The sequence below is a fragment of the Trichogramma pretiosum genome, unplaced genomic scaffold (assembly GCF_000599845.2).
Source record: "Trichogramma pretiosum strain Unisexual culture from Peru unplaced genomic scaffold, Tpre_2.0 scaffold61, whole genome shotgun sequence".
Taxonomy (NCBI): domain Eukaryota; kingdom Metazoa; phylum Arthropoda; class Insecta; order Hymenoptera; family Trichogrammatidae; genus Trichogramma; species Trichogramma pretiosum.
The window spans coordinates 377,050-393,382 of NW_019641638.1; the positions used below are offsets into that span (position 1 = coordinate 377,050).

General features: G+C 41.4%; 4 protein-coding genes across 4 annotated transcripts; 2 read left to right on the forward strand and 2 right to left on the reverse strand.

Moving 5' to 3' along the window:
- Positions 1-1,190: 1,190 nt before the first annotated feature.
- LOC106654152 lies at positions 1,191-2,568 on the forward strand. The gene is made up of 2 exons (XM_014373878.2): positions 1,191-1,300; positions 1,372-2,568. The coding sequence occupies exon 2, from the start codon at positions 1,384-1,386 to the stop codon at positions 1,888-1,890; it is 507 nt and encodes a 168-aa protein (XP_014229364.1). The 5' UTR covers positions 1,191-1,300; positions 1,372-1,383; the 3' UTR covers positions 1,891-2,568.
- Positions 2,569-7,818: 5,250 nt separating this feature from the next.
- LOC106654159 (zinc finger protein 711-like) lies at positions 7,819-8,653 on the reverse strand. Its single transcript, XM_023459437.1, has 2 exons — positions 8,122-8,653; positions 7,819-7,995 (listed from the first exon to the last, which is right to left on the reverse strand). The coding sequence occupies exons 1-2, from the start codon at positions 8,626-8,628 to the stop codon at positions 7,819-7,821; spliced, it is 684 nt and encodes a 227-aa protein (XP_023315205.1). The 5' UTR covers positions 8,629-8,653.
- A 78-nt stretch (positions 8,654-8,731) lies between these two features.
- Positions 8,732-9,530, reverse strand: LOC111693783. The gene is made up of 4 exons (XM_023459438.1): positions 9,380-9,530; positions 9,199-9,310; positions 8,799-9,129; positions 8,732-8,736 (listed from the first exon to the last, which is right to left on the reverse strand). Exons 1-4 carry the CDS (start codon positions 9,412-9,414, stop codon positions 8,732-8,734), a joined length of 483 nt encoding a protein of 160 aa, XP_023315206.1. The 5' UTR covers positions 9,415-9,530.
- Positions 9,531-14,183: 4,653 nt separating this feature from the next.
- On the forward strand, positions 14,184-15,568 carry LOC106654157. Its single transcript, XM_014373883.2, has 3 exons — positions 14,184-14,309; positions 14,397-14,611; positions 15,011-15,568. Exons 1-3 carry the CDS (start codon positions 14,298-14,300, stop codon positions 15,093-15,095), a joined length of 312 nt encoding a protein of 103 aa, XP_014229369.1. The 5' UTR covers positions 14,184-14,297; the 3' UTR covers positions 15,096-15,568.
- The last annotated feature ends 765 nt before the right edge of the window (positions 15,569-16,333 follow it).

The window sequence follows — 16,333 nt, forward strand, 5'->3', positions numbered from 1 at the left end:
AAAGTCAACGTGTGAGAAGATAAGAAAAAAGTACACGTTTGTTCGGTCAATGTGTAAAAAGCCAAAATCGTTTTAAGTTATTTTTGAGTGCATTCAAAAGAATCGTCATTTCTTCTTGAATCACAGGCTGTGTGCAGTGCCAAGCACTTTATTTTTGAGAAAATACTTGCCTCTTTCAAGACAGCAGCATCATGCAATCCGTAGAGAGACAATCATCGTCGCGCGGAGGCCCGAGTTTAGACAAAATTCTTGAAAATCTTCGGAAACTTCAAGCTTCGTCGGTGGAGTCGGTGAAGCGACGACCCTCGAACGACGTCTGCGATTGCAACGAGCTGCAATTATTGCTCAAGAAGGCCAAGTTTCAACATTCGGATGCGTCTATGCTCGACACGGCGACGAGTTTGTTCCACCAATCGCCGATTGATTTGACAAAATCCGCTGCTGCTGCATCGGCATCGAATGTTGCCACCGCTCCCACAAAAGCAACCGTATCTTGGCGTCCGTCGAACGAGTCGTTGATAACCGACAACGTATCCATAAGATGTTCGTCATCTCGTATGAATTCGGCCGATAGTTCGGACGAGGAAATTCAACGAGGATGCATGAAACTCAGCGACGAGCCAAAAATTTTGTCTAAAAAGCGGAGTGCGGAAGAGGCCGGACTCGATGTCGAGGCTAGTTTCGACGAAATTTATCATCAAACGATTGATTATAAAGATGATCGGAAGCAATCCAATTGCTCGAACAAAAGTCCAGATTTAGTCAATCTGACGATCCTCAATGATTTTTGGAAAAATAAGTACTTCGAGTCGAAGAGAGAAGTAAAGAGACTGAATGATTTAGTCAAGGAATACCGCGAGCTAGTTTACTACTCTGCAGGTTATATTTGTGATTCACGGTAAAAAAACTGAAGGGTGAATGAAACTTTTGAATGTACTCAATTACGTTGTTTGTTAAAAATTGATATATATTATTATATATTCTATTGTAAATAATGATATTATTATAAATATATATTAATAAAACCAAAAATATTATTTTTCCATATTATATTTACTATTATTGATCTTGAAAATATCTATTACGGACGACAACAATGAAATTAACTTCTGTACACCGGTGTCTCGATCGATAACGTTTTCTTAGATCTTGGTTTGTTTTGATTCAACGCGTGAGCTTCCCAATATCAATTTCGGCAAACTCAACGTCGTATTATGTAAACTCGGAGCATTCGATCGTTCACGGCTCTATGCGACGGTACACTCGTAAATTTTGATTCTACAGTTCAAAGCTAAACAAGGTAATTTTTTTCTTTAAATTTAATTAATACATCTCTGGTACGCATCAACTAAATACAATCGATCCTCGCAGAAGTTTCGCATCATGTTCGCGAGTACTTGTCTCGACGTTCCCACGAGGATCGACGTCGTGCCCATGCTGATCGACGAGCAGCAGCAGCCGAGAAAAAGAAACATGTCCGCGTCGTCGGTCGAGTCGGCCCTGCTCGAGCCGAAAAAGCAGAAGAGACTGCCAGAGGACCAGCTGTGCAGCCGAGGGGACCTGCAGTCGGCGTTCCTCGCGGCTTACACGCAGTCGAGACCCTGGTTCAAAAGCGACTACGCGCCACAACAACAACAACAACAACGAGACGATCGTCGATCGTTCAACAATTGCATAAGGCCGATTCCGCCCGCTTACGAGCTGACCTCCTGTACTCCGGTGGAATTCATACAGCATCGCGACAAGAGGTTCAAAAAGTCGACGGCGCCTTACGAGCACGTCACCAAGAGGAGCAACAAGAGCGAGGATGCATGGGAATTACCTGTGGATGGGATTTATCGTGATAATTCAATGCATCTTAGAGGGTGTGAGTGGTGGTTGACGCAGTAAGAAAATTATTGTTACGAATAAATCCCCCGTCGATATTGTCGTACCTTCGATCAATCGGACGGATGGTAAAGAGTTTGTGTATTTAAATAAGAATGAAAATGTATTTTTTGTGTACATTTCTTTAGCGAGTAATTGAGTGAAATAATTTTTTTTTAATTTTTTTATTAACATATCACGTTAATACAATTCAAATTTATTTAAATCTAATTGAAAGCCTCTCGTTCGGCTCATCGGTAACGTTTATTATTATTGCTATTTATTGTCATTAGAGATCTTCAATATACATGCGCAATATTTCATATTTAATTTATAATATTTCTTTATTTCTTGAACATATCACGTTAGTACAGTTTAAAAATTGATTAAAAATTTAATTGAAAGCTTCTCATTCATAGAAAATTGTATTAATAATTGCATTATTTTTTGATAATAATAATGTCAGGAGAAAATTTGGTGTAGACAACTGTTGTCATGAGAGCCCTTGTATCAAACGTGGAGAGTTAAATTACACAAAACTCTACTTTACCAACTAAAATAGAGTCTAATGCATTTATAATATTTATATTTAAGTTTCGTGATAAATTTCACATAATGTATTAAATTATAATTTACAGTTCGACCAAAAGATGGTTTTGTATAAAAACAAAATAAATTAAAATATATTTTACATTAAACATTTTCTCTCGCGCATTGATTACATCGTATATTACATTGATTATTATACATTAAAAGATAGTAAATTTAATTTCATAAATGAGCTTTATCGTATGCAGAAATTGTGTTTGTTTAAGGATTTTATCTCCGAAGCATGATTCAGTGATGGAGCTTTTATTTAATTACTACACGTATTACATCGTAACAAAAAGTGGGCGGTGACCGCTAATGGTTTTTATGTATTCACTGATATATTTTCATGAGAATTTTCAATACTTTCTTTTTCAATATAATTGAACTGAAAATTATTCTAGTCTCAATTTAATCGTACTTAAAAACAAAACATAAACAAAAAATAATGGTATCGAACGAATCATGGAAGAAGCTTCAAAGTCGCCTCGTGTACTTGAATATCCGCTGCGTCGTGCCCTCCGGGCGCAGTCGCTGCTCCCTGACTTTCACGGACTCGACGTGGTTTCTGTACTCTTTGACGTTCACTCCTCTTTCCGGGTTGGTGTTTTGCGACAGTAGCTCTTCCGCGAACGGGCCGACTCTTTGATCGTCGTAATAATATGGCGTTGGCTCGGCTATCAGCGGTACGACGCCGTCGCCTCGACCGTCGACGTAATTCGAGGTCGGCTTGTCGGCGATCGTCGTCGGCACGACGGCCGAGGCCGACCCGGCGAATCTCGTCGTCGCCGGCTTCGTCGTGTAAAAGTCGTACTTCTTCTTCTTCCTCTTCATGGTCTTGGTGGGTCGTGGCGATCGCGACTGATAGTGATAGCGACGAGTCGACGGCAAGAAATTGCGCAACGAGGCCCCCAGGAACGAGGAGCTGCTGGGCCTCTTGGTCGTCCCGCCGCCGCCGCCGCTGTCATCGTACGACGAGCGATGATTCGTTGGTCTGCTCGTTGTTGTCGTAGTCGTCGTCGAAGTCGTTGTTGTTGTCGTCGCTTCGTAGGAATTCAGCCTGCGAAACAAATTTTTTTTTTTATTATTGAGCAATCGAGTCGATCGAGTCGCTTCTTAGGTGCGATGAATAATATTATACCTTGGCTGCAGCTCGCGCGGGGTATTATGCGCAACGCGGGGTATCTCATGCGTGCGTTGTTTACTTTACTTTCTTTTTTTCTAAGAATGCGATCGTGAGTCAATGGCATTGACCATCTGTTCATCGTTGATTAAATTTCGAATAAACGCTTCTTCAACTTTACTCGAGCATTTGAAAACTGTCAGGCTTTGACACGTTTATGATCGTTTGATGACCAAAAATCGGTGTAATCAGAAGCGTAATCCCATCGAAATTCTAACGTTTATCATTTGTTTAAATTTTATGGTCGTTTCGATCAATGCAATTATGAGCGATATATATGCTCGCGCGCGTGACGTAGATTCGTTAGTCGGATTTTATACTCTTTATATGGGATAATGAACGATGCCATAACAGTTAGAACACTTGCATCAGAAATCATTATCGAATGCCTGTAGCATTACAAATGCAAGGATTTCGATAAACGATATTATTCTGATTGACGTGTACATTACAGAAAAAAAACCTTACATTTAACGAACATTTGATGTAAATCAGCCATTAAAATTAAAGTACTACCGATATTGGATTTTATATGAAATCATCGTCGAAAACTAGTGTATGAGCCTCGATTAAATTTGTTTACATAAAGAGCATAAAAAATGCATGAAAATGAAACGACATGCATTATTTTTTATGCAAAAATGAACAGAAGCGATTCAATTTTACACTCAAATCTAAACATTTTGCTCGAAAGTTACTATTTTCGTACTGATTTCGTTTTTGCTCTATACTTGTGCCGAAAAACGTGTCATAATTCAATCACAATTAAAGACATACTCCACCGCTAGATGGCGAGTACCTCCATTTTTAAATCTGCTAGTGGTTAAGTCAAAATATTTCTATAAGAATTGAATTAACTCTAGTGTAAAACAGAAAATGGCTCATTTATCTCGGTCTTATATATACTTACGTCGCTTTAGCAGCGAGTTTCGACTGCGATCGCTGCTGCTGCTCGCTAAACGACGATCTTCTCTTGGCGTCGATCGGCACCAGCGGCACCCACGGCGTACGATTATTCTCGTCCACGATCTCCACGTTCTGCTGCTGCTTCTTCCTCGTCGAAGCCGTCGTCAGGCCCTGCTGCGCGGGTCTGAACAAATTCAACGTCTCGGTGGACGGCGAAGGCCTGGCCTCGGGCCACGACTCGATCTCCTTGATCTCGGCGGCGTCGTGCAGCAGTCGCTCCGCGGCGAAACCGATCGGCGGCGGCGACGGCAGCGAAGTACGGGCAGCATCGTCCGCGGAAAATAACGCAGCGGTGGCGGGCCTCGTTATCGGCTCGTACGACGTCAGTCTCGCGATTATCTCCTCTTTGGTCTCATAGGGATCGTAGGAAGCGAAGAAGTACGGGCTGAAGGTCGTCGACGGCAGTGCAGGACCTGCTGACTTCTGCGCTGCCGGGCCGAACGATCGGGTCGTCGAACCTTGTCGCTCCTCGCCGCTCTTATCGCACTTGCACTCGTTGGCCGATCGACTCGTGGCGTCTCTGTTGTCTGCCACCTCCTCCTCCTCCCTCGACCTGTGCTCGGCTCGCAGATCACCCGCCAACGATTTGTCGATGTCGTACTCCTCGTACTTGTTGCCGCTCATCTGCCTCTGTATCTTGTTGAAACCGTCCAAGAACTCGCTGTAATCGTAGAACGGCAACCTGGCCGACTCGTACTCCTTGATCCGGTCGGGATCGTACAAGCCGCTGTCCGGGTCCTTGAACATGCTGAAGTAGCCGGACAGTCGCTCGTCGATCGGCCCGCCCTCGGCGTCCTGCAGCGACTTGCCGTAGCTGTCTCGAAGCTTCGCCTCGTTACCTTTGGCCACCACCGGCCGAGCCTGATAGCTGCGTTGATTGTTCTCCTTGTTCGCGTTGTCGTCGGCCGCTTCCTCGACATCCTCCTCGCTCTTCCCGTAGTCCTCGCAATTCTCGTCGCACAGCAACTTATCCGCCGCCTCGTAATTCGCCTCTCCCTCGTCGTCGCGCTCCCTCTGGCGCGTCCTCGCCTCGGACTCTCGCTCGGCGTTTTTTTCCGCCAACGCCTCGGCCAGGGCCTCCTGCTCGGCGGCCACCTCCAGGGCGCGTTTCTCGTCCGCCTCGCGCCAGTCCGACGCGGGCCCGTCCACGTCCTCGAGGGTGGTCAGGGGCGGCGACATCGGCAGCGACGGCACCTCCTCGGCCACCTCGTCCGGATGATGCAGCTCCTTGTTCTCCACCCGGTAATTCACGACGTTGCGATTGTTCTTGTACTCGGTGAGCTTCTCCTTGGGCCTACTGCTATTATCGTTCTCCTCCACCTCCTCCTCCTCTTTGGCCTTTTTGCCGGGATAATTACGATTGTACGGCTCGTAATCCTCGTAGTGCTCGTCGTGATTCTTCTGGTACTCCTCGCTGTGGCGCGAGTCGTCGTGCTCCTCCTGGTAGTGGCCGTGCTTGCCTGCCTCGTCGTCGCTCTCGTGGAACTCGTCCAGGTGCTGCTCGTGGCTGTCGCGCTGATCGTAGAACTCGTGATCGTCGGGCATCGGCTGGGCCGCCGGCAGATCGGGCGCGATCGGCAGCGGTATCTTCACGAACAGCGGATCGGGTATCGGTGGCTTCTTCGGCTTCTTGCTCTTCTTTTTGCTCTTTTTATTATTATTACCGCTCGATGCCGCTGGTGCCGTCGTAGTGTTGTTGTTACCGTGAAAAATTCGCTCGTACTGCGCCAGATGGTCCACGAGATTCGTGGCGTTGACGTTGTTGCCGAAATTGAAGACGCCGGTGAAGCGCAGAGTCTCGCGCTGCCTCGGCGTCGGTGCAGAGCCGTTGGGCATGAGCTGCATCATCGGCGGGGCCGCAGCGGCTGCCACGGGATTCTGAGCCGCCGCCGGCAGAGTGGCTATCTGGATCGGCGACACCTGATAGCCCAGCGCCTCCATGAAGCCCTGCAACAGTATGCCGAGGGCCCGTTTGTGTCGCTGGCTCTCCTCGTCGCTCATGCCGTCGAACTCGAGGCTGATCGACGACGAGGACGAGTCGACGTCGGCGTCGGCGGCATTTTGTCCGTGGATCGACAGAACCAAGCGACTGAGGCACAGCAGTAGAGCGAATCTCATTGTTTTTTTTTTTTTTTTTGGTGATTTTACTGTCAATCGGTTTCTTTTTCTCTACGCGATTGCTCGGCGATCATTTTACGATTCGTCCATACTTATTTAAGGCACAAAAATTCACGTTTATCGCTTATATTCACTAAATAATACAAACGAGTTCACTCGTCAACTGCTCGTGACTGTATAATACAATTAACTTGTAAACCACTTGAAACTACCTCTGTCGAGTCGCAATATTATACATATATCTATCAAACTGCGGATGTCTATTAGCGAAACATCAGTTTGGCCGAAGTTCCGCGGCTCAACTGGCCCCGATATCCACGAGCTCCGCTCGACAGTCAAACGGCATGAAAAATAATGGCTCGTTTGTTGCGGTCAACTTGTGCTCGCTCGCTCGCTTGCACACAGAGCCCATAGGAAAATGAAAAGAAAGAGAAAGAGACGAAAAAAAAATTTATATAGACAACAGAAAAGAGAAGGAAGGGTGTCGCTGATCGCGGGGCCCCCCAGGCCAAGCCGCGTGGGAGGAGGCGTATCGCGCGCGTGCCCGCGAGCATTTTGCATAATATCGGAAAGAACCGTTAAAAAAAGAGTTAAAAGTTTCTCCTGTCACGATGTATACGAGCGACTCTATGATAAATCTTTGAGATTCGAGGCTAGATTAGGTATTGAATGAGTTTTGATGAATATTTTGTCTACAGCAATTTTTGTGTTACAGGAAATGAAAAATCGTGTTTTTTTGGTGAATATATACTATTTATTCTGTGTTTAAAATTTTTTCTGATTTTTTTTAAGTTTTATAATTTAAGCGATTAAGTTCTGAAAAGTAAAAATTAAACGTGAAAATTAATATATTAACCTAAGGGGCTCAAAATTTTATTATATCTTTAATATTTATGATATGATTCACTGATTCACTTCATATTGCAAAAATTTATTAAGTTTTTATTATAAGATAATATTGGAGAATTACGTGATATCATTATGAATGAAAAATTTGTATTTGTCTTCTAAACATGTATATTACATTTTAAACGTGCATCAAATTTTAATGTGTCAGTGATTTGCTGGATTGATATGGGCTTCAAGACGTTGCTTCGTTAAGGAGTTTTTCTGCTTGTACTGGGTGCAGGTGTGGTACCATGATGCATTCCACCGATATGGATCTGAAGATCTGTCTTAGTTGAAAATTTCTTTTTGCATATATCGCATGTATGATAGATACCAATATGCATCGTGTCGATGTGTCTTTTAATACTACTTTTGTCTGAGAATGTCTTTTGACATATATTACATGCATGTCTAACACCATTATGCACCGAATCGATATGTTTTTTCAGATTACTCTTAGTTGAGCTTTTCTTTCCGCAAATATCACATGCATATGTGACACCATTATGCACTGAATCCATGTGTTTTTTGAGAGAACTTTTTTGGGTAAATGACTTTCCGCATATATAACATGGTTGCGTGATTTTATGATGCTCCGAATCTATGTGCCTTTTAAGGTGAATTTTGTTTGAGAATTTCTTTCCACACGTTTTGCATGCATGTGTGACACCATTGTGCACCAAATCTATGTGCATTTTGAGACTATATTTGGCTGTAAATTTATTGCCGCAAATATCACATTCATATATAACATTATTGTGCACCGTCATGATGTGCATCTTGAGATTGCTTTTATTTGAGGATGACTTTCCGCATGTATCACACGCGTAAGTGATACCATTATGTAGCGAGTCGATGTGCTTCTTGAGATTACTTTTGTCTGAGAATGCCTTTTGGCATATATCACATGCATGAGTGACTCTATTGTGTACTGAATCGATGTGGTTTTTGTGATTACTTTTAGTTAAGCTTTTCTTCCCGCAAATATCACATGCATGTCTAACACCATTGTGCACCATATCGATATGAATTTTGACATAACTTTTTTGTGAAAATTTCTTGCCACATATATCACATGTATGTGTGACACTATTATGCATCGAATCGATGTGGATTTTAAGATTATACTTATTTGAATATTTCTTTGCACATATTTCACATGCTTGGGTTGTTTTGCTATGCATCGCACCCATGTATTTTTTGAGATCATGTTCTTCGTTAAGTTTTTTTGTAATTCTTCTTTTTTCATTTTGTTCGACAATTATAGGGTTGAAATTCAAATTCGATCCTTCTGCAGCATCACCCACAATTTCTTGTTTTACTACTACTGCAGGATCTATATTAATTTTGTTTTGAGTTTTACAACCATCACTATATTCGATATCTCGCGAATCATCTTCAATTTTCTGATCTGCTGATAAATTAATGTTGGGCTTGACGTCTTGGCATTCAAAAACTATTTTCAATTTATCATCACATACAATATCATGATTTCCTTCACATTTCCGAACGGTAGGGATCTGTCGAAAATGTAAATGTACGAGTTACACACAATTACAACTTACGTAAATATAATTATCAACACTTACTGAATTTTCTGGCGGATGTGGTAAGAGTTGGATGTTCTTAAGATCGGGTTTCTCGTCAATCATTTCACTATCATTTTCACTAATCGGCACATCACTAGGCTCCTCTTTCACTCTGAAATAAGTCGGATGAGGTTAGGTATTTTTTTATGATATTATTATCATTTGATTCTCATAAAATTACCTGACAGCACAATTAATTAAATCACTGGACTCCATTTATCTCACTTGGAGTTTTGCTAACAATCAACCTCTCTGTGGTTATTTCACACGACAAACTAACTAAATTGAAAAACTGGCAAATATTTGCGTGTTTTATTCGCAAAATTTTGGAAAACTGCGTCTGCTCCGCGAGTAGCCTTTTACGTGTGTAAGTCTGGCGCTTAATGGCACGCACGGCAAATGAGCACCATTCCGAGAAACACAAGAGGAGGTCATGCATGCCACGCACGATGTAAACAACAGAATGCTCGTAGATCTGTGCCATTCGATAAATAAACACGAATTTTTCGGACGTCTATAATTATATATTTTATGCAAAGTGATGATTGTCGAGTGAAAAATAATTGAATTTGTGCATCATTGGTTCAACATTTTCCACAAATTATACATGGCAATTTTTTGAACTTTTGTAATTCGATGTTTTGAAGCCAAAAATAATTTAATATCATAAGAAAATACATTGTAAAATTTCCGCTCTTCAGAAATTTTTTCATGTCTGAGGTCTCAATGAAGAATAATCAACGTTCGATTACACGCGTATACTGACCGAAATTTCAAGATTTTTTATTTGAAAATTAATTTACTTCTTTTTTTAAATCGCTCATATACATATATTCCGACGATAGGGTCCCACCTGTTGATTATATAGAGGCACGAGTCAAGCGCACTGCTGCAACGCCTATATAGACTCATGCGCACCGCTCCATAGGTAAAAAAAAAAAAAAAATACCGACACAGCGGAGCTGTAAACGCGCGTAATGCACTTTGGTGCAAAAATTCGACTCTCCGCGACATTCTCTTTGATCATTATCATAATTAAAAAGTGCGCCACGAATAAGACAATTTCTCTCTATAATTTTTTATAGATCTTCTTTATTACTCAGGTGAGAAACGCTCCTCGGGGCACTTTTCTCGAATATATAAAGAGCTCTCTGCAAGCGGAATTAAGTGGCTTCGAGTTAAGCGTCATTACGCACGTAGTAATACACGTATTTGCTCGTTTAAACGGCAGCAACAGCCGCAGCAGTGATTGCGACACACTCGCGGCTGAATCGAATGCGTGTATATATCAGTATTACACGTATGAAAATGATCGAATCGTGCGTAAAATAAAGCGCACGTCGATCGTTTATTAGCCGCTCCAGTTTAAGCATATCTCGGTGCATTGTTGGCATGCAAAAAACAACAGCGATATAATATAACGAGCGCGAGCGCGCGAGTTTCGACTCGTAAACACAGGCGAGCGCCTATTTTTTTTTTCGCTAAATTGTGTTGTAAAATATATACAGTGTCGTAAGTCCCCCCCTGCAGTACTCGAATGTTTGACAAAGAAAAGTATATAAAAGAGCATCTTTTTACCCGATAGGAAAACTTCAAAGCATTACGTTTGCGGACGTCGAGAGAGAACGATGGAAAAAAATGTAAGACAACGAACGACGCGCATCGCTTGTCGCAAATGCAGCCTTATGATTAAAAGGGGAGAGAGAGAGAGAGAGAGAGAGAGAGATAATAAAGATCGCAATGATCGTACATTATCGTTGTGTGTATACACGAGGCGAAGAGAGACGACGACAAAAAAAATTAAATAAAAGGTAGTCAATGGCGCGGGTGAACGTTGTATCCTCGCGCACACGATCGGAGGAAAAATTTAATGAAGCGCGAAGCTCGACGATTTATTATGTATCCTCCGATGCCGTCGAACGCTCGAGAGTCGGATGTAATACGTATACAACGCGTTGTTGGCTCGTGTCACAATTGATTTTCCTTGAATTCGCGATCGAAGCGTCGTCCTTTCCTTTTTTCTTCATTTTCGTTTTTCTTTGGATTTTCTCGATCGTCGGGCGGGAACATGGAATTAAATAATAGCGAATATTATCCGCGCGTTGCATACGCCTCGAGCAGTCGCTACCGCTAGAGAAAGCCAACAACGCGGGTTTATAGAGAGAAGAAAAAAATTTACACCCGTAAAGCCTGCAAAAGGATATGTCGTGGGCTCGACTATTTGTCGCGATACGTGTATATAAATAGCTCGCACGGCTAACGGTAAAAAAACAGCATCCTTGCATACACGTTCGACGATTTAAGGTTCGTGCTTTTTTTTGGTTCTTTCGATACTTTTGATTGCGTTATCGGTGGTTGACAAACACGTATACGTCGCTCGCTCGCGATCGCCTCGACGATTTTAATTCGTTCGTTCTTTTTTTTTGTTGTCTTCGTAGTTTTTGTTGTTTCGAATGAGCGCTCGGTAATGGTTCATCATTATGCAACTCTCGTCGATTCCCGAATTAGATTCGAATTACATATCGCGCGCGACGCTACTGGAATTCTCAAGCGAGAATTTTGTAACGTATATCGTTTAAACGTGCCTCTAACGATGTATAAACATTATAAAGTGCAGTACTTGGTACAGTTTATATTATACGTGCGAATGCAACATTGAATTCGACACTTTGCGATGGCCATGAGTAATGATGTCTTCGATATAAAGCAAAATTAATCGACTCTCGCTCGCGCGAAGAGAAAAACGAGATCACTCTCATTTTCTTACAAACACGTGCATCTAATTGCGCGCTCGCTCTCTTCGGCCGTTGTTGTTGCAATCCGCGCGAGCGAGCATGTAAAACGTACGTCACGGCGAGCGATCCGCCGAGAGAACTGCTCTTCAGGGGCGTGTAATAATTGAAATCGCATTGACTTTGGCAATTTAGCCGATGTCTCTCTCTCTCTAATAAGATGTACGTGCGACAATGCGGTATCGCCGTAAATGCACGTAAAAGTTCGCGCAAACATTTATAGAAAAATGAAGAACTGCCACGGTATATGAGCGCGATCGATGATGCGGCGCGCGACTATATGGTGTATAAACTGCCGCGGTCACGATCGACGCGGCCCGCCGATAGATTGCGCAATGTTTCGTGTAGCAAAGACGCGAGATATGCGATACGTAAAAATCCGTCGTCCACTTCCTACTTGGGCTTTTCTTATGTTGGAGAAAAAGAGAGAAAATTATGTATCTCTGAGAAAGCGAAGAAATACGTCTTTGACCGGCAGAAGAAAGAAAAGGCAATATTCTTCAAAAAACTGCTTTGACTTATATGATTACCTTTACTTTGACACTTGTAGATTTACAGATTTATAGGTACTCGCCATCTAGTGGCTAAGGCTTAAAATGACAATATCCTATTGTTCTCAATAAATTGAAAACACATCTAAATTTTAAGAAATATAAAAATAATGTAAGGTCATTTAACGAGCTAATTAATGGTATATTTGAAAATATTTTAATTGGTCATTTTTGGTTATTTGACCATTATTAATCTCGAGTATTTCTGCCGAACTGGAACTTATACTCAAACTAGATTTTTACACCCGTTGGCCGTACAACTTCGGGCCTTCAAAGTTTATTTATTTTTATGTATTTTCTTTCCTATTGCTTTAAAACATTTACAATCGTCTGCACGAGCGAGCTACGTGATTTTTCGTCGTTATCCGATGCAAAATCGAAACGGCATTTTTACGATATGTCTCACTCGCCGAGAGCCGATTGGATAAAATTGTGTATACAATAACAGGCCCCGGTTCCGTCGCCGCTTATATCGATCGCCACGCGTAATTCGTTAAAGAAAAGTAATTCTTACCGCGCGCAGGCCCGTAAATAAAGTTGACGATCGCTCCTCTCGTTAGACTTTTTGCTCGTGAAACGTTTATTATTTCGATTGGAGTTTTGAACCAATTTTTATCTATGAGGTCTTAAAATGTTTGTAAAATGGTTCTTCTCTACTCGAATGAAACAGATTTTTAAAAAAGATCCCTGAAAAATCACAAAAACTTGTCTAACAACATGAATTATCATAACATGACCTTGAAATACTTTAATTATGTCATTTAACACAGGTGCCCTTATTTTAATCATTGCAATATGGCAATAAAGAAGTTGGTTTGGATGATAAATTTATGTTTTAGTTTCTTAATAAAAAAGATGATATATTACAGTCTATAATAAGTATCAAATCAATGTATGCTTATATTTGCACTTTCATTTACTGGATCGAATGTTTCATTCACTAGTAAAGCACGTTTTTTTTTTCATTTTCATGAACTTTTATAAATGAAAAACTCAATTGAAAATTCTGTAAAAATTCTAATAGGTAGAGGAAGGTATGAACTTTGACAAACTATTGGTTCGATTACCTGAAATTGACTAAAAACATGCATCCGAGCTGCTTGAAAGCAGAATTTTTCTAAATCTTTCAATCACTGGGCGAGTGACTCGCTTTGAGAACTGTACTTGATTATTCTTCACTTTTTCATAAACTCGGTTATTCTATTAACAAAAAATAAATAAAAAGCTATAAACTAATGACAATTATCGATGCTCAAGTAGTCCAACTCATTTTTTTTATTACCCTCTTGATCTCCACGTAATTCTTACTACTATACGTGGAGAGCTCATCTCGCACTTGCCAATCTTTGGCAATTAGCAGCAGCAGCAGCAGCAGCAGCGGTGGTGACATTTCGCAATCTAGTTTGCTTAAGCCGGGGGAGGAGTGGTCGGAAGACCTTCCAAGTGTCGCGCAATAATTGCCCGCGTCATATGTGCGCTGCGTTAGATGACGTGCCCGCGCTCATACACGTGTGTGTGTGTGTGTGTGTGTGTGCAAGTGCGTGCCTTAACTCACTCGAGGGGCAGCAAATCAGGTTCGCATTAGGCCGCGCGAAGCGCGTTGATCGGCAGGGGATTTTACCATAATGGATAAACTAGTTAGCATGGAAAAACTCGGTATAAAAGTCCACTCGGATCGTTGGATGTGTATCAGTGCAACGCTGCATTACGTCTTTTTCGCTTCACCCGGAGAAAAAACAAACCAACTCAATCAATCATGAAGCTCTTGGTGAGTAGTATTCGTTCGTCTTTCAACGTTCGATAATTTTTTTAACGTATTTGCATCGAGATTGATTTGACACTTTTGGTATCGCAGATCTTCCTCGCTCTCTTGGGCCTTGCCTTCGGCTCAGCCCTGTCGAAGCCCGCTGAGACTCTGGCCGAAGCACCGGAGCTGCTGGAAGCCGAGGAGCCCCTGGCCGCTGCACCGGAGGAGAAGAAAATCGAGAAGAGAGGACTGCTCGGCTACAACCCGTGGGTGGTCGGACATCATGTCCATAGTCCCGTCGTCTACAGCCACAGCTACTTATCGTGAGTTTATTATTTTTCTCGACCGATTATTTTTTTTTCGTATTATACAATCGGAAGAATTGTTATATTGTTGACGCTGAAAAAAATATAGTTATAAAATCGATGTCGCAATAGTCCTGCAACGCGTTTAATATGACATTTCATCCGTAGGAAAAAAAAAAGAAAGTGAGACGACTTAGTCGTCGCGTTTATAAATTGTAATACGACGCCGCGCGCCACTATCAAGACTGTCTATAATAGACGGCCGTCATCGATTATACAATCGCGAATCTATCATATTCCATCCGATTACGAAATGACAAAAGTAATTTGCCGCCTCGGAAAACTCGCGATTCGCGACGAGAAATATTTTTTTCGACCGACTTTTAAACAAAATCGTTTCATCACTCATTGTTACAGGCACGGATACGGTCTTCACGGTGGACTCCACGGCTATGGTGTGCCCCTCATCTCCCACGGCTACTACGGCTGGAACAGGTGGTGAGGATCCGGCGATCTCATCGACGAGCTTTATTATTTAAAAAGCAACTTATTTAATGAATTATGATTAATTAATTAACGCGTTTTAACATCGGCCTCGAACGAACTCGAATGGATATTTCTTTTTTATGCAAAAGTCGTGTCGTCGTAGCTTTTTCGAGTCTGATCGTTAAAGTGATATGTATTAATGTCAACGCAAAATCTCCAATCCCTTCTGATTCGATTAATTGAGACAAATCAAAAAGTAACAAAAAAAAACGGAGCTGTGCAATGATAATAACGATATAATTTTTACCTCTATCTTTTACGTACTACGACTCACTTCCGCTGTACTTCCTTCAGCTAAATTGTACATTACTGACTGCAACAAAAAAAAACCCCACTTACTTGCGCTCGTCGTGTGTTGTTGAGCTTTGTAACGAACAGCAAAAAAAAAAAAAAATTGTACTATTAATAATATGTACTACTACTGAGAACCACGATGTTGAACAAAAAAAAAATTAATAATAAAAATTTCATGAATCAATAATTATCGTTTTCAATTATTTGAATAAACCAAAATCCCATTTCGATTCGTTTACGTTTGAACTTCTGTTCAACAGTCGATGAAGGAAAAAACGGATGGCGAACATTTGACTTATCGACCGACTATTATGGTGCAGCTGCTGTTAAAAGCTTTGAGATCTGCGTTACCAACAACTTGTCTCGACTAGCGGTCGAGTTGGTCGCGTCCTCTGTATTCGTATGGTGGAAGTACGAAGAAGATACTTCGCCGTAACTAAGCTAGCTGAAAATAAGATTAGATTATTAGATAGACGTAGACATTTAAAGTTGATCGATAATCCTCTATATACCTGGTAGAAATGATCAACTCTATCACTTTGAAAATTCCTATAAAAAATTACTATATGAAATGTTTTAAAATACATCAGCATTAGTTGGTTTCTTTTTAATGATTTTTTTGCTACAATTATATCATAAATATCAAGCAGATCTTAAAGAACCTCAATATTACAATTCAATTGTTTCCACAGATTTTTAGATCATTTTTTGATCTGTTTTAGATCATTTATCAATTACGTTAAATGCGATATTACCACTTCAAGTCTCCACCACTAGGTGGAGAGTACTTTTATCCGTAATTCTGCAAGTGGCAAAGTGAAAATAATTGTATAAGTCAATCGAAACCTTGTGCAAGCTATATGAAAGTGAGTTATAACATTAGTGATACACTCGTACAGA